At 40.3% G+C, this 25,751-nt stretch overlaps 2 protein-coding genes across 4 annotated transcripts in view; both read left to right on the forward strand.

Moving 5' to 3' along the window:
- Window positions 1–328: 328 nt before the first annotated feature.
- On the forward strand, window positions 329–5,890 carry jpt2 (Jupiter microtubule associated homolog 2). Of its 2 annotated transcripts, none has more exons than XM_008305261.1 (5): window positions 329–496; window positions 1,958–2,175; window positions 2,566–2,717; window positions 3,220–3,256; window positions 4,372–5,890. In XM_008305261.1, the coding sequence occupies exons 1-5, from the start codon at window positions 441–443 to the stop codon at window positions 4,635–4,637; spliced, it is 729 nt and encodes a 242-aa protein (XP_008303483.1). In that variant the 5' UTR covers window positions 329–440; the 3' UTR covers window positions 4,638–5,890. The 2 variants fall into 2 exon arrangements, with proteins under 2 accessions (XP_008303483.1, XP_008303492.1); XM_008305270.1 differs by having other exon boundaries at window positions 1,958–2,109.
- A 5,284-nt stretch (window positions 5,891–11,174) lies between these two features.
- Window positions 11,175–25,751, forward strand: part of mapk8ip3 (mitogen-activated protein kinase 8 interacting protein 3) — a 40,452-nt gene continuing 25,875 nt past the window's right edge. For both annotated transcript variants that reach the window (XM_008305282.1, XM_008305290.1), the window contains exons 1-7: window positions 11,175–12,159; window positions 18,026–18,146; window positions 18,815–18,885; window positions 20,809–20,900; window positions 23,630–23,789; window positions 24,961–25,189; window positions 25,285–25,387. In XM_008305282.1, coding sequence (XP_008303504.1) covers window positions 11,854–12,159; window positions 18,026–18,146; window positions 18,815–18,885; window positions 20,809–20,900; window positions 23,630–23,789; window positions 24,961–25,189; window positions 25,285–25,387 — 1,082 coding nt within the window. In that variant the 5' untranslated portion in view covers window positions 11,175–11,853. The remainder of the gene's footprint in view (window positions 12,160–18,025; window positions 18,147–18,814; window positions 18,886–20,808; window positions 20,901–23,629; window positions 23,790–24,960; window positions 25,190–25,284; window positions 25,388–25,751) is intronic.

Genomic DNA, 25,751 nt, shown 5'->3' on the forward strand with positions numbered 1-25,751 from the left:
TTAGCACTGCGAGAAAAACAAGCGCCCCACATGGAGCGAGATGCACGGGTGCGATTGTTTAATTATTCTTTGTCAGACGAGCAGGGCGGAGTTCTTAGGCATTCTCAATAGACGTACCTAAAAGTTTGCATCTGGATATAGCAATTTACATGTAACAAAGAAATATTTTATAGGGCCATAGTGACCGGTTTACAGCTTTGTATCAGAAGACTATATAGTCTAGTTTTAACGTAAAGGGACTCCAGGTGATATGAATCGAGCGCACCAGCTTGGCAGCGGACCAGTCAGTGCTCAGAGTGTCACAGCTGGGCGGGACTCAAATTCTTCATCACGGAGTCTGGTTGGGCACGCGCACGCAGGCAGGGGGAACTTGCTGGTCGTCCAGTTGGCAAACTGACGAAGTTGTCTTCGGAAACTTGAAGGCTCAAAACAAAACCACTATGACTTCGACGAACATGTTTCAGGGGTTGGAATCGGGCGCAAAACCAAGCTCAAGGTGAAAAAATACGTCAGTGTGGCTTGTTTATCTGTAAAAGAAACGGCCAAGCAGTGCGTTATATGGAGCCGCTCGGTGAGCTAGTATCTCAGAATGTAGGTTAACGTATTGTGACAGAGCGTCTTAGTTGTCTTCTTTTTTGACATCATCACTTTTTCTGCTTATGTCTTTAAATCCAACATGTAGTGCTGGTGTGAGTGAGTAAGCTTAAATTCCTCTGTGGTCGTTTAACTTGAGCTACCCTAGCTGGAGTTGTCGTCTGTTAGCAAACTTGTGAGTGAAGATAGCTTTCAAGATAGCTTTCAAGCTAGCTGACCAGGCGTTGTCTGCTGCGCCTGCGGAAGTGTGAAATGCTCTCCAGGCTGCTCCTCTTTGTATCCGCCAACAACGACAGTGTGGCCACATTGTTCTAATTACAAGCGGTTCCGTTTTAGTTGTTTAATTATTCGAAAGCATCAGTTTTTTGGGTCAACACATACACGCACATTGCGACTTTTAGCAACGTAAGAAAGTTTAGCGACCATCTAGCAAACAGCTCTTTAGACGTATGGCGCCGTTCCCGGGTCTATAATCAAATAACCTGTTATTTGGCTGCGTTGGCTCAAACTGTCGCCTCTACTGCAACATATTTATAGCCAGATTACATCTACAGTTTTCTAAATCTCCTCTTTGTGTGCGAAGATATGACCTCATGTTTCTAGCCGTAACCAGTAGTGAAACTCTTTAACCACTTCTATGTGTACTGACGAGCAGAAACTCAGATATGTGCAGCTTTGGAAATAGTTCTATCACCTGCTGTTTTCTTTCCAAAATCTACACATAATGACTTCAAAATTGCTAACTTTGCTTGAATGTTATAGTAGTGAATAAATAATTACATCATCTTCTAAAATACTTGAAATGAGCCTTATGGTATGCCAATACATGCCGTAAAGGATGTTTTAAAATGATTAAATGAAACAGAGAAAAAAATCACAATAGATTGCTGAAAGCACTGTATGAGTCAGCATTATTTTTGTGCCTGAGCACAAAGTCTACAGATAATCCAAGCTTAATTGTCGCTCAACGACGCCTTTTAAAAGATTATTGAGAGATGACAGGGAGGTGGTCATCTTGGTGTTTAACGAAGAGGGGTACAGCGATCAACCAGCCATTGCTAAATTGCTTGTAATCAGCAAAACAGCTATCAATGACAACCGTAAGAAGAAAACGCAGTGTGGCTCCACCAAGAGCCGCAGAGGAAGAGGCAGAAAACTGTGGTCTAAAAATAATTCCAAGGCTGTATTTAACCTTTTAATGTAGTGACAACGTCAGTCCGTTATGATTCAGTAGGATGAACTCCAATTAAAACAGTGTAAATCAATGTAAAGCAGGTCTTTGCAAGGTCACACTTGTATAAGTTAACTGATTTAACTGAGATCTGGTCCTTAAAAGCTGTATTTCTTTTTGTTTTGTCTGTAGGGTGTTGCAGCCTCCTGGGGGTGGCTCCAGTAACCTGTTTGGTGGCTACGAGGATGATTCTGCAGCAACGAGAAGACCTAATAAGATGGCCTCTAAAGTTTTTGCTCCACCAGAAGAGCCCCAGAGTGTACCGAAACGCTCCAACCCTCCAGGTCAGACCAAGCCGCCAGGGCTAATGGATGTGCAGAGGCAGAGCAGTCAAAGCATCATGTCCCAGGGTGTGAAAACTGTTACTATAATGTCATAATTCCAGGATAAACACTTGCACTTTTCTCTGCGGCTGCATGTAGTCCACCTCCAGATTTTGTGAAGTATCTGGTATAACCAAGTATGTTCTGAGTTCAGTTTACTGAGAGTTTCTAGGAAGAGACTGTGTGGTCATTCTGACTACCTTATCTGCAAATGTTTTTATCTGAATGGCTGCCACTGTAGCGGTATATGACACAAATTTGCTCATGCAGTAAGTGTGATTCGAAAGGGTGACTTGATGAAATAGCTCAATTCACATGTCAAGTTTCTTAATCCAATATGTGTAACTATAGAGGATGGTGTCATGATGATGCTGCCACTGCTGCAAAACTGAAACATCTTGGTAATACTTTATGTAGGCGGGAAGAGTAGTGGAATATTTGGTGAACCTGAAGCTCCAGCTCAACCACAGAGACCCGTACCTCCAGGTGGACCCACCAGCAACATATTTGGGGCTGCAGAAAGTGCACCTGTCCAAAGCCCGAGCCGAAGCCACCCAAATAAGCCAAAGGTACTTTTACACCCAAGTTTTGAATTTATTCTTCACTTTGACTGTAATGTTACTTATGTTTTAAACTAGTTTTTGATTTTCCTTTTTTCTAATTTACTTGTCACTCATGATTGGGGTAAAAAACGACACCAGCTAATAAACTTTTAAAGCACTAGTTGACTCTAAATTAGAAGTGTATTTGTCTACTCACCACTGTACAGGAAAATAAAACATGTAGAATTTCTTGGAAAAGGTTTGCGGTTACACATTATGTTGCTGTATTTATTTGGAAAGGTATTTATTTTTGGAAGACATGGAAACTTTCCAGTAGTACCAGTACTTATGATAAACATATGATGGGGTGTTATCCAAGGCTGCTGGTATGATCTGAAAAAGCCATTTCACGTCAAATGTCTTTACTTGCCTTTACTTGCTTGCTTTGTGTACAGAATTTGAATAACCACTTTAGCTTTGAGCAGAGCTTTGATCTGAGTGAGACATTTTTACCTTTTGTTGTTTACAGGACAATCTAAGTGTGGGAGCTGAACCTGAATCACCAGGTGAGTACTTTCCATAAAGACAAATGTTAAACTCATTTGGACATTTGTAAAATATACTGTCCTACTCCTGTGATAATAAAATATCTCTGATCTCTGAGGTCCTCACTCTTTAGATAGATCAGTCTGGGTCAAGTTAGCTCTCATCAATATCATACAGTTAATGGAACATGAGTTTTGCACCAGGTTTTATTCCCAGCAAAAGCATCTTGCATACCAAAGAGTGTCTCATGTTAGTAGAGAAAACACCCATCCATTATGTATACCCGCTTGTGGGATGCTGGAGCCTCTCGCAGCTTGCATTGGGCGAGAGACAGAGTTAGGGCTCGGCAATGTAACTGAAATGTCTGTCAAGATAACGTGTTTAATTTCCACTGATTATAGATAATTATTAAGACATTTTTGGTAGCATTTAAAAAAAATAAAATAAAGGCCAGGCCTAGGCATGATACACCCTGGACAGCTTGCCAAGGCTAGCTCAAAGAGACAGACTCCAATACACGCTAACATCCAAAGCCCATTTAACATCACCAACTACATGTCTTTAGACTGTGGTAGGAAAACCTGGACAAATGTAAATGCAGAAACTGCGTTGTAACCCTAACCCTTGTAATGAAGCCTGGAGGACCCTTAATCCCTCACAAGTGACAGAAAGAAACATGGTTGCTGTAGAGGACCCATGTTGTGTCAACGTAAAGTGTCTATAGCGTGCACTGTTACAGATTCCTAATTTTATTTATGGTGTCAAGAGCAGTATTTTCTGTGGGAGAAAACAAGTTTGCAGACCTTTTTACAGGCACAAAAAGCTCTGTCACACAACAGGAGAGACAACACCCTAAAAGCATAATATGGGCCGTTATAGTACTGAAGAATAATTTTAGACTGTAATGACTGCAGCGGGATCAGTTAAGCGCTTGTTTATAGTGTTGAACTGGCTGCTGTAAATATGAGATGCATCCATTAGCTTTGAATTCTTACCTTTATGAATTCTTCTCGCATATTAAATATGACTAAAATATGTAATTTCCATTATACATTACACATTGATTATTGATTTTTAAGCTATTATTCTGCTCTGGCGCTTGTGTAAAATCTTTTTTTTCCCCTCCTTCCTAAAGCACCTGAACCCAAGGTGAGCCTGCCTGAGGTGAAGGAAGAACCTGCCCCTCCAGCTCCTGCCCCAGTCAAGGAAGAGCCTGCTCCTGTCTCAGCCCCTCCAGCACCTGAGCCCACCTCCACCTCTACCCCCACCACCACCACCACCACCGAGACCGCTGATGATGGTTCGCTGAAGAACCACGAGCCTCACCTTGGACCCAGGCCTCGCTCTCACAACAGGGTCCTCAACCCCCCCGGAGGAAAGTCTAGTGTGGTATTCTACTGATCAGCTGAGCACACGCCCAGTTTGTGTCCATACACTCCTTGTCTGCTCCCCTGTCCATCTTCTCTCATTCCTACTCCCCTCTCCTGATGGTTATGCCACCTGTACATCTGAACACAGACCAGAATTTTTTGTTGTTCACACCAGATTCCTGGTCTCGATATTTTGTCCTCAGCTTCTTGCACTTTCAGCTCTGTCTGACTCTCAGCTCTTTGTCGTTATATTCTTCTTCACTGAAACTTGCAGTCATACAATCACCAACAAGTCAATCGACTGGCTAGCTATTATCCAATCACTTTAACTGTCCCACTCTTCAATCTCTATTTTGCGGTTCCTGTTTTCACTGTTTGTGTTTGAAGCATGTGTAAATGTAGGTCGGTTGAAGGCACAATTTTCAGATTTTGAAAACATTTTTTTGCATCTCTAGAATGGTTTAGACGTTGGAACATGTACAACTTTTAGCTTTAAACAGACCTAAATTCTGATGATTTGGTGTAGCTAAAATCTATGCATAAAGATTCATGGCAGACATGTGCGGAAATTTCAGGGTGCTTGTTTTAAGCCTTAACGCGTTCAGTGAGGGGAGGGTGAACAGATCTTCTCACCGATGTCAAATGTTTCAGGGAGTTCCACTAGTGCTACGTTTTTTAGCGCTGCCAGATCCTCATCGGATGTCTTTAGGAAAAATATCGCAGAATGCGTCACTGTATAATCAGAAGCCTTATTTCCGCTTAGCATATTCCATCTTTCTTGCCTAATCATTAATTATTCCCAAAGCAATATGTGTAGAACATTAATGATCTGCTGTCGGATCACAATCAAATCATAAATAGATGCCAAAAATTGACTAGAACTAAAACAAAGATGAATGCTGTTTACTCCCAAAAGTTTCTGCCTCCTTAAAGAAATTCCATTTTGATTTTATGCGAATGTATTGTGCAGGTACTTTTCTGCTTTGTCCTCATTGCTTGCTTGCTTTATCCGAGAACATGCCTTTTTCTTTGTTGCTTGGGGTAGGCCTCTGTTTATGTTTTAAATTAAAACGGCTGAAGACAAGTGAACTCTGGACAAGCGCGTGGCCTATCTGAGTCCAGGTGGGCTCATCGTTAATCACGTTTTCACCCACATCATGACGCACATTCATGGTATTCTGGTGCCGGCCTGTCCCCTCTGTGTTGATGTGCCTGGCAGGCAATGAGCGCAGCAGAAGGAAGAAATCCTGTGTATTGCAATAAAACTGTTGTTTTGCATTTAGAGTTTGTTTATTGTGTTTATGTCTCAAAAAAACACTGAAGTAGTATTCACTCTGAGAACATTTTAGAATCAGTGATGACTCATTGAAAGCGGTGCAGGGAGAGAAACATCACGGGTGAGTTCACTTTTCAAATGATGAAATCTCATGCACATGTTGTTAAATGTTTGTCTGGTTCAGTGTAACTTTTACGCACAATCCAGGTCTTGTCTGCTCCAAATTTGTAGGTAATTCTTGAATCTCTGACACTGGTGCTTTTGTCTGGCTCTGTCCTCAGGCAGCACTCTGTGCAAGTGGCTTTTTTCAGACTAAATGGCCATTTTCCGCCCTGGGGGAAATCTTGTTTTAGCTTTTCAACCACACTTTAGAATCTACATCATGGTGTTTTTCCATTTTCCCCTTCAAGCAATGGTGCAGACAAAATGTTTGTGAGTAAATACAGATACTGAGCTGAGTAAGAGTTCTTTTTTGTGTCCGCTCACAGAATTGGGGCCTCTTATTTTACAGGCTTACTATTGAAAATTATGTTACTCAAACAAGCTGCGTAGTTGGTTCACGGGTTACAAGCGATTGATGAAAGTTCAAGTACTATTTTTGTACTTGGCTTCCTCTTGTGCTTGATTGTGGGCAAAAAAAAGGTCTTGGTCTTGATGGAACAGTGAGTTGACCAAAGTCTTCAGTAGCCACATGCAGCTTGTCAGTAGTCACAGTTTTAGACAACTCATGTTTCTTGGGGAGCCTGAATTTTTGATTTGAGTAAAGCTGTGAGCAACCACATAAACTGCTAAATCATGATTCCTGCGGACCTTCGGGTGAAATAAAAGCAAGCAGACAATGTCTCAGGTGACCACAAATAATGAAGAATGGAACTCAAGCTTGTGCTTTGTTCATCTAAACTTTTTAAAGCTTCAGTTTCTTCAACTATTTTTGGAGTCACACCAAAACTAGACCTTAAACTTCCATCTTATTCGAAGGACCACACATCTACTGCTGTGAGCTTCTGAGGAAAACTGATCAACGGTGAGAAACGTAAACTTTGGTAGTATTTCACTGCCACCTGCTGTGTTACAAAAGAACAACTAAATCTTTACACTCATAATAAAAAAAATGTAAACTGACATTAGGACATGAAGTCAGTATGCATTGTGGTAGATTTATTTCCTTTCTGCAGGTTAATATGCATTTCATAAGACAATGTTTTCCTGATGGATTAGTTTAATTATTAATACAGTAGACTCCTTAATAATGCTATTGGATGCATTATTTCTTTTTTTGAGTGGCAATTTCTTTATATATTAAATGTAAAATGTGATCATTTGGATCTGCTTCAGATTCTCACTGTAAACTGAACTTCATTTGCATTTTACAGCCCATTTATGATGTTTTTTTTGAAGTCTTGAGGGTTTGTTTTTTTTCAACATTTTCTTTGGTTGTTGCATAGGTTGCTGCAAAGGTTTTCATAATATGGAGGTAGTTGAGATGCATTTGGCATAGAAGCTGTTCACCCTTTAACTTGGCAGTTTCTATGCTTCATTAGCTTGTTTTTGTCTCCATTGTTGATCCTCTCCACGGCGAACAATAGCCCAAGCTACACTTGTCTGACTGAGAGAAAGTGCAAGACAAAGATGTCCGCTCTCAACTTCATCCCCTTTCAAAATGTTATTCTCTGAAGGTGATTTCCTCCAGGGCAGGCTGTTGTATCTGGGGGGTCTGTGAGGCTGAAACTTCCTCTCTTTTAGGTATTCCCTGTAGTGTTGATTTGTAAATGACTTAATTTTCAGTTTTCTCTTTTTCTTGTTTTAAAGGCAAGGAATGCAGACTGCACATGAGCCTCTTTAACACAGAGATCTTAATCAGGTATTTAGTGATAAGCTATGTATCATGAAGCCAGTAATCATCTTTTGCTTGTTCACAAGTAATTTGACTGGCTCTCAGCTAGTGATGGGGAAAAACAGATTCTGAAATCAGATTAGACCACATAATCCTATCTTGGTTTGGATCTAGAGCAAATCTTCAAGTATATGTAGTTTGAAACCTTCAGCAGGATCAGGATACCTGTCAGGATTATCGCAGCAGAAGGCTGGAATCTGGGTGGATTACAACAACAAACCAATCACTTTTATTTTTTTTTAAAAAGGTCAGTTATACAGCATATTTTGTAGCTGATTTGTTTAACTGTTGACCAACGTTGAAGCTGTGATGAAGTAGAGCAGACACTAAGTTACTTAGTAAGTCTTCCAGTGCAACAAAATGTCGCAGATTTTATCACCATCAAAGAATCCTTCAGATTTATGTCAACATCAAACAAGATCAATGTGTTTATATTTAACTGTGATGTATCACTGTATGGTAATTAGAATGGTAGAATCATCAAAAAGATGGTCCTCCACAAATGAGAAGAACTCTTCTTTGTTTTTTGACCGATTTGTCATTCAACCTAGTTATGATTAAAATGACATTTAAACATTTCACATGTATAAATCCATTGTTTGTGGGTCAGATGAGGGGTCTAGCTGAAAGTAGAAGGGGGGTGTTTGTACTATTTTATCTTGCCTGCTGGTCTTCACATAACTAGTAGGTGTATTTTGTGATGTAGTCCCCTTTAGAGCACCAGTTATTTAAATTTGTTCATCTTGAAGAGTCTGGATCAGGGTGATACAATTGATGTTGATTAAGCTTTTTGAGGAACTGGGCTTGTAAGATGAATGAATTTATGAAGCTGAATTCTTCCCACTCACTGGACCTGTCATGGGGGGAAAAAAAACTTGTTGCTGGTGTACTCAAGCCACTGTTTATCTGAGCTATAATTTATTTTAACTGAGCAGCGTCCACCATGCTGCGTCTGCAAAATACTAAATACTGGCTTCAAGATGTCAAGACAGTGGTTTGGAAAAGTGAGCGTCACCTAAAACTAGTTGTGTATTGTCTGTGGATATCTTGCAGATAAGTATTATTAGTTCATTTCAGGTGGCTGAAAAATTACTGTCGGTAACTCAGTTTTCATTTTATGACCAAACTGAGCAACATCTTTTTTTTTCAGAAATAAAGGGTTGGACATGTGCATAGCAACTATAATATTTTTGGATTTTTTGGCAAGACATGAAGTGTCTTAAAATCAAAATTTATGAGAAGATGAAGACAATTTTAAGTGTTCTGACACAGGAGTCCATTCACCTGAAGTCCCTTTAACGTGAGATGCTTTTGTTCTGAAAGGTGGGAAATCAGTCAGTAGTGAGGTACATCATTTTTATTTCTCTCTGTCTAGATTGAGAAGCATTTTATTAAATTTTTGGAGAGTGCATTGTCACTTTTATTAAATTCTACCACTTAGTCCTGATGCGCATTTGAGTCAAGCAAGCTATTATGGGGGGAAAAAAGCAACTTCTGGCTTCAGCTTTCAAAATAAAATTCCTCTGAAGAAACCAAAGCCCACAAAATGGGACAATGAACTGCTGTCAAATGAAATACTGAGTTATGACCACTAAAACAGTTTATCCTGAAGTCCAAATTTTAGCAAATTAAAAAAAATTCTGTGGCATTCACAAAAATCAATTCTTTTTTTTTTTGAGCCCAACTGCAGGTTTTGGCCAAATTTAAAGATATTCCCTTAAGATGTTTAAGGGCAATAACATTTCTGAGAATAGGACAGATAGATGGACAGATAACCCAAAAAATGTAGTGCCTCTGCTTGTATGGAGGCACAATAATGCTGAACTTGTTTGCTTTGTATATTGTGTTATTCACTGTGCAGGAAAACTGTTATTTTAAACACTTGTGTGACCTGCAATTTCTGCTCTGTGTACAAAAAGCCTGCAGGTGGACCAAATATCTCTTAGTCTGCTTATTTTCTTTTCCCCCCAACGGTATTAGAACTGTTGTAGAATAAGAATCAGCTTTGTTGGCCAATGATGTGAACGCATTCAAGAACTTTTTTTTTTTCTCTCTCTCTCTCAAGGTGCTTACACTGAAACATACTTTAAACAACAAGTTAAAGGAAGTAAAATGAGTGTTTAGCTCCAACGTGCAGCTTTAGATTTGTGTAAGAGAGCACGTTTAAAGTGAACCAAAGTTTGCTGCATATTGAACAGATTGTGATGATAGGGGTAGATACAGCTATCTACAGTAAATGCAGATTTATTTCACTTTGTACCCATGATGCAGGTGGATGATGACAGCAAATATTAACAGGTGTGTGATATCGAGCAGATACAGTGGCTCAAAATTAGAGATTCACAAAGAGCTGCCTCACCATGTGTAAGTGCTGAATGCAAGGCTGGGGATTTTCTTTGCAGCCCTGACTTGTACTTTTAAAATTAAATCATTATCAGAAATACTTAATTGATCCCTGAGGAGAAAGAGCCTGTGTTGTTTTTTTTCATTCAAAGTCAAGAAATATGAACAGTTCATAATATGTAGATAAACGTAAGTACAAATTATGACCTAAAGGTGCCCCTGTAGCTCACCTAGTTGAGTGTGTGACCCATAAAAAGGGCTTTAGCTCCCTGACGCAGCAGTCGTGGGTTCGAGTCCTGCTCACAACCCTTTGCTGCAGGTCTCTCCCTGTTCTTCTCACCCTTTCCTGTCTATCTCTACTGCTAAATAATAAAAAGGCAAAAAAATAAAAATATGACCTGAAAATACAAACATGAGTAGAAACCGTATTAGCAGAGATTCAAAATGTGCTTTTCCTAAGAAAACAAAGTGTAATATATGGTGTAATAAGTTGTGTGTTATTGCACATAGATGCATTTTGAAGAATGTTGAATCATTTTGGAAACGTTTTGAGTCATTTTTGTCAAATTTTAAGTCATTTTGGACAAAGAGAGAAGTTTCTTAACTGTTTTGAGGATTTTTTTTGGCCACTTTGGAAAATTTTTTAATCATTTCTGAAGAATTTCGAATCACTTTGGAAACATTTGGAGTCATGTTTATCAGATTTTACATCACTGTGGACAACTCTAACTATTTTGGAATAAATCTGAGATTATACAAAGTTCTTGCAACAAGAACAGAATAATTCAGTGAATGTGGGAGTCAGAAAATACTCCACAACACAGTTGTAGTTGTTTTTTTTTTTTTTTTTGTCATTTTCTGCACTTAATGCTATGTCAAAGCACTGTGTTACTCTTTAGTCATCAGATTGAGCGCAGACTAACTGCAGGCCTTTATTTTGAAATGCGGAAGCTGGATTCGTGTGTCGTCAGCGCGACTTGACGCAGCGCCTCAATGCAGACGGTGTGACGTCAGCCAGAGTCGGTCAGCTGGCTCCTCCATCTGAGCAGCAGAGAGCCTCTCCCATAGGGAGACATCACCATCACCGCCCGAGCCTGGCCAGCAGCACCGGGGACAGACATGGCACGAGCGGCGCTATAGTGGCGGATCGGGGCGTCGGCGGCGGATCGGGAGCCGTAGATTATTTATTTAGCTATTTATTCATTTATTTATTCGCCCCGCCGGTGATGGCTGGGGTCCACGGCTGCGGCTGCTGAGAGGCAGGTGCAATATCATCGACGAAGGCGTTTCGCTGCTCGGCATGGACTCAGCGAGGGCCGATCCACAGGCTGGCCCACTGCGCACCCACCGCTCCCCGGATCTGATGCTCGCTGCGGGAGGAGAGCTGTAGCTGGGCCGCTTCAGGGGACCGATAGACGGTAACTGGTGGTGGAGGAAGAGGAGCAGGAGGAGGGGGCCTTCATCATATCAAAATATTACAGACAATATTCTCAGCTCAAGGTTATGCGCACACAACAACAGTCTGCCCTCCTGCAGTAAATCTGCGCTGCTGCTGCAAAATGGCATAAGTCTTTATTTGAGGAACTACAGTGATTGAATGCGCCCCTCTCCGTGCGCTCCGCGGATCCAAACCCTGTGACTGTCTCAGCCTCGATACAGGCCTGAAAATTAAAAAAAAAAAAACTGTTGAGCGCAGCCTCATCTGGATAAGTGACGCCGGCTCCAGCTGCCAAGATGATGGAGCTGCAGATAGACGAGGTGGTCTACCAGGACGACTACGGCTCCGGCTCTGTCATGTCGGAGCGGGTGTCGGGCCTGGCCAACTCCATCTACCGGGAGTTCGAGCGGCTCATACGCAGCTACGATGAGGAGGTGGTGAAGGAGCTGATGCCGCTGGTGGTGAACGTCCTGGAGAACCTGGACGCGGTGCTGACCGAGAACCAGGAGCACGAAGTGGAGCTGGAGCTGCTGAAGGAGGACAACGAGCAGCTCATCACCCAGTACGAGCGGGAGAAGGCGCTGCGCAAACAGGCGGAGGAGGTGAGCCACCGGCCGGCTACTGCTGGGCCTTCAGCCGCAGCATCACATCCAGAGGTTTCATCAGACATGTGACTCATGTTCAGGCCTGTGACATGAGATTGTTGAGCTTATTTATAGTCTCAGTGCACTGACAACAACACTGTTTACTATATGCGGTGGAAACAACACTTTCACTACATCAATTAACTGTTAGGCTTCATATTTAGGATATTTTAGCAGTTTTGCAGGTAACTTATGGTGCCAAAACATAAGAACAGGTTAGGCATCCATGGAGGTATTTTGTAATGTAGTAATGCAATTATGTGTCCTGCAGAATGTGAATAACTCACAATTAATGGTACAGTGGAGTAGAGCCTGACTGATATCCTACATGTTGTCCCGCATGAAAACTTTTCTTTTACAGAACATGCAACAGACAAAGATGCTTGGAGTTATTTAAAGATCATCTCATAGTTTGTACTTACATAGCGTTTGCAGCACATGTAGCAGAGTATGAAGCTGAGCCTACAGTGGTGCGGAGTCAAACGGTGTCTTGCACTCTAGTTTGTGAAATACTTTATTAGATAGTTAAATAAAGACACCACCACATTTTATATCTGTACTAACCAAAAATGTTTTAATTATAGTCTACCATTTAATATTACATGCAAATTATACAGTGCATTGTCACAATACAGGTCATGTCAGTTCAGTACAGCAGGAAGTTGCTGTTTAAAATACTTACATTATGTCTGCAGCACATGTAGCTGAGCAGATAGTGGTGCGGAGTCAAACAGTGTCTTTCACATTAATTTGTGAAATATGTTGCTAGAAAGTTAAACAAAGACACCATTATTTTCACTTTTCAGTGCGTTTAGGATATAAGAATAACACAGTGTATAAATCTAAACAATATTGGCTGTTATGTCGCCCTGAAGTCAAAAGTCCACTACCAGTCAGGTTGTACTGTTTTGTATAATCACACGCTTTCTGTTTCAGGAATACAGAATGTTACTTTAGGAAATGATTGTTGCAGAGTAAATGTCTGAAGTTTAAGTTAAAATATAAAATCTATTTAAAATAATGTCACACATGTGTATCGATGACACATTTTTATTCCAGTTGAAATAAGTGATGCTGCTGTTACACCTGCTCACACTTCTCCAGGTCTGCTGAGACTGAAATATACATTAGTTTTTGTTACTAGGTGTGACTATTGCAGGTACTTCTGCTAACCAACGTACGGTTTTCTGCTGTTGCCATAAATTTGGTTTATTTTTAGTGCTCTTTCCCTAAACCTGCAGCAGAAGTGCATGCAAATGTATAAGCACACAACATGCAAATGCAAAGTACATACAGTCCACGGTGATATGGGGACAGTGAGCAGATGGAACAGTGCAAGCACGACTCTCAGTGGGCGTTAAACAGAGGAAGAACAGGGACACAAACAACAAAAGTGTGCATCAATATGGAGCTATTACATTACAGGTCAGACTCCACCTCCTGCGTTTTTTTTCCCCCCTCCTCTGGGCTTTCCCCCTGACCGGTGTCACAGCAGCCGTGAGATCCAGCAGGCATCATAAAGCGACTTTAATCCTCCTCCCATCCAAAGAGGCCTCAGCATATCAGTGGCAGCCCTGCTAGTATCAGCTTAGCTCAGCTTTTAGGCTGTTTCATCATCTGCTCTCCCCATTGAGTCTGTGTCTCCCTCTGGCAGTTAGTTTTCACTTTGTGCTGTTAATTGAGGAAGGACTCGGTGGTCTGAATTTAAATGTTGGAACATTCAAGCTTCTTTTAATGTAATGGCGGAAAATATTCTTGGTGCATTTTACTTAAAAACCAACAGGAGTGATTGTTTTAAGTGATAGATGCCACCAGATGCAGACAAGATTCTTTTTTTTTTCATAAAAGTGGTACCAATCCTGAAACTGAAAGAGAAAGTAGCCTAATAATGACGGTGCATCTCTTTACATACCCTTTGGAGTTGGGTTTTTCCTGCACTGTTCTGTGTATTGATGTAGGAAACCTTTTTTGTGGCTCAGTAAGCAGGATCAGATTTAACCTGTGTTATCTCATCATACAGAAATCTATGCGTTTTGGGGTACTTCTGACAATTTTATGAACAAAAATGTCCAATATGCTTGAGAAAATGAGACCCAGATTAAGCAAATGTTTTTTTGTTTTTAAAAAAAAAAACAAGCTATATTAAATTTGCAATTCTTCCCATTTTAATGCTGCATAAAACCTCTTTGGAGGTAGTGAAAAATCCTCTTTGTAGGAAAAACCCAGAGTTAAGGCAGAAAGTATTGGTAGCACAGATAAAAATCAGAGCTGGTACCTGAACTAGACACGGGGATGATAGAACACTTGTTTTTTTGTAAATAAGACGAAACCAGGGTAGCTTAATCTGCCAAAACTCTCAATAATGAAGCACTCTTTAAAAGCCGACTTCGTCTTTCTGCAAAAGCTTGAAATTGCGATTTAATCATCTGCGTCTTTATTTTGGCTGTTTCTGACTTTAAGATATCCACAGTTAGACTTCAGCACCTCATCGCACACTTACTTTTTACACTCATGTTTGATGCAGTGCAGCTGCTGGTATTTTCAGTTCAGTGACACACTCACTCTGGGATTATATTCTGTGTCTTTCTTTTGCCTGAATCCAAACACAAAACTGTTTGTGTTGAAGCTGGTTGTAGGAGACGGTGCAAAAAGTTTGCATCCCTTACTACATCAGTACTTTGCAACCATTCTTTTGGCAGATTTCACGGCTTAGAAATGCTTTTTTTTAAAGGCTAAAATCAGAGTCTTTCTATTCTTGAATAAGGAATTTTCAGCAGCTTGAAGATCACGTCAATTTCTGGGATATTTTTAGGATGTCTTGCAGACGCAGCATGTTGAAGATCTACCCGCAGATTCTCAATGACTGGGTCTGCAAGGGTCATTCAGATTCAGCTTGTGTTTGTTGTAATAGTTCATGGAAAATGCTTAACAATTGGTAAAATGTCCATTTTTATCAAAGATTTTGGTGATTGTGGAAAAGAGATCAGTTTAACTTAATTTGTCTACAGCATGTGACAGCACAACACGACTGTGCCTTGTCCAGATGTTGCTCTGTACACTGGAGATGTTGACTTTTAGGATGTGGCTGCAGATAAGGTTCCCTTCTGTTGGCTCTTCCTTGTAGAAGCTGTATTTGCACCATCACTGCACTTTTGTGTCAGATAAATCTTCCTTAAGGTTTCTTGATCCTCAGATGTTGCCTTAACTCCCGCAGTTTCCCCTAATCACCATTTCATAGCGGTATTTCAGACAGTGAAAATTGCAAGGTGAAAGCACTTTAGCGGGGCCTTTTTACAGGTTTCCTTTGCTTTGTAAGCGTAAGTTAGACCCATTTTCAAATCTTTAAAAACTCCAGAGACCTCACAGTGGTTGAGTGTTACCACAAGATCTGAGGAGTCAGAGAATTTATCAGCTCTAAACTGTCGTCAGCTGACCTCTAATGACGCCTCACAGGTTCAAATGCGTCAGTTGACTACTAAAATTCAGGACGACGCATTAACATTTGGTCATTTTTAAAGTTTGTAAACTACTTCTCTCATTGCCAAAATAAACAAATTGCCCAGAACTTTGCATGAAACTGTGCATCTTTGTGCAAATTAGGTGACACATTTGACTGCAACGAATAAACAGAGACAGTTTTTTGTCTGATTTGTCTGAGGGCACAATGGGGGATGGGACCAAGTGTTAGGGTTGGGAGTCGTAGCAGATCAATAGTGCACAGAGCACACTGAGGGAGCCTGGCACTGTAACCTGATTTGTGTTTATGAGAAGCAGCAACAGAGAGAGAGAGAGAGAGAGCGACAGCAGAGAGAAAGAAATGGATTGAGGTTGTCTGGAGCTGCGGCAGAAACGAGCAGATCGGAAGGAGTCGAGGGCTAACAAGAAGAAAAGGCAGGATCTCAGAGCCTTCAGGAAAACAATAACACACCCTCTGGCCAGACACGCCGAGCAACGAGCAAAAAGCGGCTCAGATTACAAGGTTATTAGGCTCGAGCTGATGGTAAACAAAGCCAACAGCTCTGCTCATGGAGCCTTCACCGAGATGTATGTGATTAGAGTTATTACAGTTCACAAATTCAACCTTTTTTTTTTTGAAAGCATCTTTGTTGCTGCAGTCTTATTATGAGGCCGCCTGCTGGGATGATCCAATCAGTTCCCATCACTAACTGTCCTGATTTCACACTCCTCATAGTGCGATGACAGTAAATGATTGATCATCTCTGCCTCAGCTTTGTCTGACCACCTTCTGTTTTGATGTGATTTGCTTCAATTAGATTACCAAAAACAAATGATTTTACTCTCCGGCAATCTAAATTCTGGGAACAATTTTTTAAAAAAGGACACCTTATGCTACTATATTAGCCTACGTGCCATTATTTTCCCTCACTTTATTTTCTCCTCACGCAGTATAAACAGCTGAAAGTGTGACCGCGATGCAGTCAAACACACTTAGCCCCGGTTTGTCAGGGAAGCCCGTTAGTTCCACTCAGTCACCGCAAGGATACTTCCTGAATTATTCATGTTAGACACAATGAACGAAATACCCCAAGCCACTAATTCATTCATAAACTGTGCCACTATTACCTGTGCAATTATTCCTTACGCATTTAAATGTTATTTCTGAAAATGCAGCACTTATTTTTTTGCATTTTTAGTCATGCATTCACTGTCGCTGCATGTCATTCCTGCTGCGTTCTAATGTTGAAATCTTGAATTTGAAGGTGTCTAATGCAGGTAAAGGCAGCAGATAGAGGTGTGGATTTGAAGGACGTGCTCCCAGCCTGAGGGGGGATTGGTTGAAGGATAGTATTTTATGAAGCTTTGACTCGGGCTGCTCGGAAAGTACAACCGCTATCTAATATAAAGGCTATATTACATTTTCAGTCAAAAACAAAGACATTATATATGATCCGAGAACATCTCTGCTTTTATCTTTTTAGAGAAGAGTTATTGCTTCAGCTAAATGTGGGGAGAATTACATTTTTTAGCACTAGAATACAAAACATGGTGCTCCTCATGCATATGTGAAATGTTATGATTGAAAAGTTGTGTAACACTGGAGAGGGCCGTTTGGTGCTTACCTTTTACCACATTTTCTGTTATTCGTTAATGTTTTGCTCATGAAACTTGTTAAATTAGCCTCCTAAGCAGTTTCTGTGACAGTTTCCTTGCTCTTTTTTCTTCAGAGGTGCAGAATTTTCTCCTCAAATCCATTTTCCGCATTAAAAACAGATCTTTAAACGATCATTGCTGTTCTCCACAGTGACTTTAGATACCAGCATCATCAGACGGCCGTCATGTTGTGGCATTTGTTATTTTGTGTGCTGTATATCTGCTGCATATTGCTGGTTCCAAGGTCTCCCTGCAGTCAGAGGATTACAGTGTTAAGACTTTGTGGACGTGCTGCATTGAAAAAAGGACGTCATTGTGAGCAGCTTTATAAAGAAAAAAAAAAAAACAGGCAACGTGAAGGAGAAGTAGGCAGCTCTGTGCTTCTCTGTTATGGCTGCTCAGTTACTGGGTTCATGTCTACACTCAGAGGCAAATTGAGGTATTTTATAAAGCTGAAGGATATTTTAGATGAGTTTTTAAAAACTGCATTGCATTCCATAGAGGTCTGTGTGTAACCGGAACGCAGTCTTATTTTTTGACACGTGCACTGAACACCTGAAATGTCCTGAAACCAGAACTGATTTTAAAGTCTTGATAATCCTGTTTCATAAACAAGCACAGTAGCCATATTTTGTTGTTTCTATTTAATCCATATACACTATTATTAATACAGCAAACTGATTTTGAGGTCTGTTTTTTTTTTTTTCATCAGAAATTCATCGAATTTGAAGATGCGCTGGAAGCTGAGAAGAAGGACCTGCAGATACAAGTGGAGTTTCTGGAGCTGCAGGGAAAACAGCTGGAGCTCAAGACAAAGAACTACTCTGACCAGAGTGAGTAGACAGAATTGTTTACTGTATCAAAGTCTGTAAACTGTATATTTACTGCACATCTGGCTGTTGATAGCAGATCTAAGTACACAGAACCTAAAACCCTGAAAGTGTTTTGAGGCTATATTTAGATTTAAATTGAAACGTTTGTGTCTCCTCTGGAAGTTTTTTTTAATGCACTAATAACAGAAAAGACAACATGGAGGCTTGAGGATGTGTTTTCATTGTAGTTCTGTGGGGAAGATGGAAAAGGAAGTGGACACGCTGAGGGCGTATTTTTAGATTGTTGGTGCTTCTGAACTGAAACATTGATTTGCTTTTGTTCATTTGTCTTCATCTTTTGAATACCGGCACACATCTTCAACTGGCTGATTAGTTTTGTTTTCTTAGCTATAAACCCGGAATGTCATTTATGTTGTTTTTCTGTCATAATCACACAACATAGAGTTAACATAAGTTAAAAATCCCGTCTTTGAACTGTCCTATTTCACCCTTCGACAGTTTAGTCATCACGAAATGAAGCTTTTTGTCAATTTAATTGGTGGCAAATTATAAAGTGAACTGGTCAACCGGAAAGGATTAGAGTCAGGGCTGTTTGAATGTACTATCCTACTTCTCAAGAAATCTCTCCTGGTTTCTTGCTGCTCAGCTCTTGTCTGTCTGTTTCACAGTCACACGGTTGGAAGAGCGAGAATCAGACATGAAGAAAGAGTACAACGCTCTGCACCAGCGCCACACTGAGGTGAGAAAACATTCGGCTTGGGAATTCTGCTTTTAGCGTGTTTTAAAACAGATCCATCCTCATATCCACATATTCCACCAAACATACATACCCATTAATTTGCCAATATTATCATCTTTAACCCTCTGAACTGCCAAAATTACACCATTGACCAGAGCAAAAAACTGTCAAAACAGAAAGAATTGTTGGATTTTGTACATTTCTAACAGTCCTTGAACTACTCATCTGTGATCAAATGTTTAGTCGTGAAACTGAATCAAATCTAAACTTAAAATCATGACATTTTGTCAAAATCACTTCTATATGTCTCACTTAGAAATGGCTAAACATGAACTTTATCAGAATCTGTAAAAAACAACGAATTGGCACAACTATTAAGCCGTTAATGACTCATTTGCTACCAACAGTCATGTGCCAACACTTCAGGGATTTTTTGGCTGTTTGACTGTAGGATGTGTTTGTACAGAGGAGACAAGTATGGAAACACAATTAAAATGGAAGTAATTCATTGTCTATAGTATGTAGAGCCACAATTGTTTTCTTAGAATCGATCACACCTGCAGGCACTTAGACCATGCACAGGTTGATTCTAACTTTTATCAATTTTTGTAAAAGAAATATTCAAAGAAGTGCTTTCGCTGTTTCCATAGAGATGAAGGACATTTTAGGATATTGAAACAATGCTGTAGCATTTAAATTGTCTTGTATATTTTTCTTTTTTCCTGCTTTACAGTCGTAAAAAAAAAAGCTTACAAGCACACAAAACTGCCATTGTGGTGGATCCCCTAAAAACAATAATGAAATGAAGTCAGTGTCTGCCTATGAATGAGAAAACAATTTAATTTGAATATTATTAACAACATCCTATGCATTTAAAAATGATAATAAGAGCTGCAGTGGTCAGAAATGTGGAAAAGGCAAAATAAAACACACCTCGTCTCGCAGCTTTTGCGTCCAAAGTCTTTCCAACTAGACAAACATAAGCATATAAACTGTGCATGAAACACTAACTTAGTAACATTATGCGGTGCAGTAACGTGTACTAGTAGGCTTATTAGTCATTCATTCAGTCATTGTGATCGTGATCCTTGTGTGGTTCCATAGCAGCCATTCTTTGAGAGCTGTCATCCTGTTTAATATACGAACCAAATGCAGTTTATGGCACAAACTTGTGGACCTGTAAAGGCCTTTGATAAGACAGAAGCTGACTTAGCAGGTGTGGAATTCAAAGTCAGCTTGAGGCAGATGGGATTGCAAAGTTCTCTCTGTCTCTGAAAGGTTTTGTCAAGTTTACATGTACATGTTTTTGTTAAATTGCGTTACCATCGACTCTTTCTTGTGAGCCCGTTTTTCCTTTGTGGTGTTGATTTGCAGTTTACTCTACTGCTGGAAGAGCAACTTTCCCTGCAGGGTTTTCCGCCACTTAGTCAGACTTTCCACCATCTGAAGTAACGTCCACGTGTATTTGCATTTGTAGAATAGCCAACAGATCTCTGAAAAGACCTGCGATTGGTCAAAGTGTCTTCTTATGGGAAAAATTTTCAAAATTCTGAAAACAGATCCAAGACGAGGTGCAAAAGTTAAATTAAAATGTGCTGAATGGTTATTATGCAATTTTCCCCTAGTGACACCAAAACAATACGGGAGCACAAATATGTCTTGTTTAGAAAAACATTATTATGCAAAAAGACCCAATATGGTCCTTTGAGCGCCGTAATCTCACAGTCTGGTCGTCCTTTTGGTTCAAAAAATCCAACAAGTTGCAGATAATAGATGTTGTCATTAAATCGCTGAAATCCTTTTACATGCTTCCTCTAATGCCTTCTCCGCTGTTATATTATATAAAAAATCTGTGATATTCCTTGTTCCAATTTCACTCCTGTTTGCTTAAATCAATTCTTGTGCTTTTCTTTCGGCTCACAGATGATTCAGACGTACGTCGAGCACATAGAGCGGTCCAAGATGCAGCAGTCAGGGAGCAACAGCCAATCAGAAGGCCCTGGCTGTGGACGAACGTGAGTGTTTTTTTTTTTTTTTTGTTTTGTTTTTGCGTGTGCGTGTTATTGTCGTGCATCTTTGTGCGGATTTAAACTGTAACTTTCACCCATCGTCCTGTTGATGACGTTTCATGTTCTCCAACGCGCTCAGTGTGGCGTTTTGTTTGTCAGGAGCCGAGCTTGATGAGCAGCTGGTCCTTCCCACTGACAGAGCTGATGCACAGAGAAAAGCTGCAGCAATTATGAGCCTTGTGGGAAATAATTAGAAAAAAAATGAGAGTTTGGAGTTCATTTTTTAGCTTGCAGTGATCAGCAGTTACCCAACCCATCGGCGTGAAGCAGGATGAGGAGCAGGACATCTGCTGCAGCCTGCAATATGTTCTCTAAATCCTAAATCTCAAAACTCAATTTTACTACATTATCTAATGACAAGAATCCTAATGCAGCCAATCTTCATCAAGTGTCTGAATTACTGGAGTGACTAGAGTTTGCACCGTGAACCCTGCTGAGGTTTACAGAATGTATAATTTATTAAGACATGGAGGAAGGAACAATCCATTAGTGGCAGAAATGTAAAAATACTTAAAAACTACAACCAAGGTGAAAAGCGTGTGTGTGTGTTTGCGTGGGGTTTTTGTTGTGTGTCATGGCATGTCCCTGTCTCCTGTCTTTCTCTAATCAGTGTCTGTCTTGTCTGTCTTGCTGGCTTGCTCTCTGTGCCGCTGTTTGCACAGTCAACGCCACACATGGAGGAAAAGGTAAATCCAATAAAGTCCCACAACTCCACTCCTCCCCTCAGTTCCGCCTTCTAAACGGGCCTGCTTGGACTTAAAATGTGACTGAGACATGCTGCCCTTTCCTGTTTATGTGCTTCCTATGAAGGCGAATCCCCCCTCGTGCATTTGCTTTACTAGTTACTGATGCCTGTAATGTATTAATGATGTTGCATTTTTACCACAAATTCGGGAATAAGGAATGGATCAGAGGTCTTGCTGAGCAGTGCGATGCGTATTTTCCAGATTTCTTCTCCCTCATGTGTTTGTCTGCCAGTCCGTCCGTCCGTCTGCCTTCCTTGCTTGTCTGTTGCTCTGTCCTTGTTTTATATGTAATCCTATACGTTAAGCTGTAGCTTCGATTGTTGACCTTTTGTGTTTCTATGTTAAGCTCTGGTAATGTTTTGAGTTTCCTCTGGGTGCTTTCTCCACACAGTTACAGGAATAGTTTGACATTTTGGAAAATACTGTTATTTGCTTGAGATAGATTAGATAGACATTCTTATATCTGTACAAAACGTAAAATTAAGGTAATATATCCAACTAGAGTTTAAAAAAAAAACACCACATTTACAGACATTTTCATTATACGTTTTGTGGAGAAACACTTTTTTTTTTTTTTACTGATTTTCCTTAATTATTACAGTCAAACACCTTCAGTGAACTAAAAGACCTAAAAGTTGTGCAGTTAAACAGTTTATTTTTCTTCATTTGGTCTAAATTATTACAATAAAACACCTTTAATGAAGTGTCAGTGCATGCTCAAAATTAGTTCTATTTGGAAGATGAAAAAAGTATGCATCAAAATTGGTTCAGAAATTATTTTACATTTACAATATCAACCAATTATTCACGAATAAACAACCTCCGAGGAGCAAATGAAAAACTAAAAAAAATTTCTGTTAAGACATAAAGTGTAGCCCAACACCAAATTTACAAAAATAAGAGTTACAGTTCAACAAATTAATATCTTTGGTTAATATGTAGGAGACCAAGTCCAAAAAAATAAGCAACCTCGAGAGAATGCAGCATCAAGAATGTGGAGGCAAATAAACTCTTTTAAAAACCGTCTGTGCATTATGTTGGTTGTAAAATAAAACGTTTGTAGCAAGAATTACAGGAGTCGGATGTAAATGTCTCATGAAAATAAAGCTAATAAGAACAATTAAACATAAAATCTTTAAACTGATATTATGTCCATAAGCTTTTATATAAACAGTTACATACAGTATATAATTACAGGTAATAACTGTCACTTCATGTGAATTTGTTTATAAGTTAAGAAAGTTGGAAAAAGTGCTGTATAAGTAACATATAGTACATTTTCTGCATTAAAAAAAGAGAGAAATTATGTTACTATGTTGTTCATTTGTTGGAAAACAGCAAAATTTAGGATATATTTTCTATAAGATTTGGATTTATTTTACAGTTTACAGTACATATGTAGCTGGTTAGTTTAGTTCAGCATGAACACTGTAAACAGCTTCACTGGGTGTTTCCAAAGGTAAAAATCAGCCGATCTAAAGCTCATTGATTTACATGTCACTGGTTTAACCCATAAATCAATACAGTGGGAGTTTGCTGTTGGACTTTTTTTTTTCTCTCCTGGCAACTGGTTACAAACAAGAACATTTTCATTAATATATTTGAAAGGTGCCAGTTGGACGGATCCAGTCTTGCTGTTGACTTCAGCTTCCAGTTTAAACTCCACATTTAAACAGAGTTAATTCAAATTTCTCATCAAACTCTCAGCAAGAAAGCACTTCAGCCTAGTTCTCAAAACGTTGAGCTTCTCCTTTAAGCGTAATACTTTGACATTTCCGGCAGCGTGAGTGACTGCAGGTTATTTTGTGCCTTGATTCTGGTGCATGTCGGGATGAGCTGCAGCCCAAAAAGAGCTTAAATGCAGAGAGTGAACAAGCGACAGTCGTTCTCACGTCAGTGCTGCCTCCTCTGTGTCCTTTCTGCCTGCAGCAAAGCGGAGCGCCCGCCGTCGTTGAGCCTGTACCCCAGCGGCGAGGGCATGGTACGTGGGGGTCTCGGGGGGGCTAGGATGATGCCCGGGAAAGACATCTGGCAGGTCAGCGAGCTCGGCCGATCCGCCTTCACCTCCGCCTCTCAGGTGGGACAGACGGCGGCCCTGTCCTCCTCCACGACCACAACCGCGGCCCGGGGAGTGGAAGGGGAAGGGGCCGGCCTCACCGCTGCTAGCCGTGGACCGCCTGCCCTCCCACGCCTGCTTGTGTCACTTTACAGGGAACTATTTTACATCAGAAATCTGCTCCTTTTAAAAGCAGATGTGTTGACTCAAGCAAGCAGGGACCTTTTTTCCTTTTTTCATGCAGTGTCTTTTTTTATGACTGTGTGATTGTTTTACTATGTGATCGTGGAGTCTTTTTTTAATTTTTTTTTTTTATCATGTGTCATGTTTTAGTTTACACTTGTGTTGCTTCAGCTTGTGTTTCCAAGTGTACTTTTTTTTTAAAAAGAAAAACTATGCTCATCGTACAAGTTGATGGCATGTAGTGCTTTATATGTGAGAAAAACCAAGGAGCCAAGGATAGTTTTGCTTTCTTGCTGTGGCTCCTAGTGGTATTAGGAAATCTTTGAGATGCTGAGAGCATAAATGAAGGTTAAAAAGTACATTTCAGGATTTAGAAAGCGGCGACCATGACTGTGAAGCTAGAATGCTGCACGTCTGATAAAGGTCAACACTGTTTTTAATCCAGGACTCAGCTTGCAAATCGGTGACAAACTTCAGTGAGAACATTGAAGTTTTGATCCCTCAAGTCATCACTTTAAATATATATACGGATTACTTGACCGTTTATCTTCCCAGAACAGTTGATAAAGATAAAAACAGCGGACGTTTTTCTTTTCAAGGCTTTCATGCATCAAGAAGTCACGAAACAGTTTTTTTTTTTTTTTTTGATACAACACCAAATTTAGCAAAAAGGTGACTTTAAACTTTACAATTAGTGACATAAAATAAGGAAACTTACCATCAAACTGTTGCTTTTTTTCCCCCCCAGAACAGTTTGTGCTTCAAATTGTTGGTTTTCTTCCTGATATTTCTACAAAACTTGAGATAATTTAACTACAAAACAAGAAAGTCAAGTGATAATAGACTCTTTCTGGTATCATTTCAGTAATAAATGCTTAAAACCAATAAAACTAGTTGCTAGAGATAAATAAGTTGTGCCGGCGTTATTGGTAGAAACTAAGTGTTGGTCTGCCTTCATTGCAAGATGCTCATTTGTTGCTTCTCTTTCGTTCCCATGCCGATGCTTCGTCACGTCAAGGAGGACGGATCGGAGTCCGACTCGGTGGCGGCGACACCCAGCAGCACAGGAAGCAACTCCAACACGCCCACCTCCTCCGTCCCCTCTGCCACCGTCACCCCCATCAACGAGGGCTTCCTCCCGCCCTCCGAGTTCGACGTGATGCGGGCCGGGAACCGCAGGAAAAGTGCCAAGCGTCTCAGCCGGAACATGGAGGTGCAGGTTTCCCAGGAGACGAGGAATGTCAGCATCGGTAAGAGGACCAATAGATCCTTTAGCTTCCCCCCTCTCTAGAAAAAATACTCATCTAACCTGCTGTCCTGGTGTGTTTCTGCTGGGTTTTTCCAGGAATGGGAAGCAGCGATGAGTGGTCAGAGTTTCAGGAGATCATTGATTCAACTTCTGACCTGGACATGTGCGTGGACCCCCGAGTGTACGGAGGAGGAAACAGGTACGACTTTATGATAAAAAACCACCCACAACAAGATCAATAGCTGTTTTTTAATAACAAAGGGATTTAAATGGCCTCACGGTATCTGTGTTTATGAACATTTATGCATATTTTACGTACAGCGCTCAACAAATTCATTAGATCACCACCTTTATGGTAAGCTTTATGCCACAGCTGCCCTAAATTAACAGCATTGGTTTCTGTCGTGGTTCATACACCAGCAAAATTATGTTTTATTGCTTGATTAAGATGTGAAATTATAGGTTTATTTACTTGCATTCCTGAACAGAAAAAGGAGTTTTAGTGGTTGACTGCTGAATGATTTATTTCTGACTTGTCAGAGAAGCCCAGTGAATCGGCTCAG

This window comes from Stegastes partitus, unplaced genomic scaffold (genome assembly GCF_000690725.1).
Source record: "Stegastes partitus isolate 25-593 unplaced genomic scaffold, Stegastes_partitus-1.0.2 Scaffold43, whole genome shotgun sequence".
Taxonomy (NCBI): domain Eukaryota; kingdom Metazoa; phylum Chordata; class Actinopteri; family Pomacentridae; genus Stegastes; species Stegastes partitus.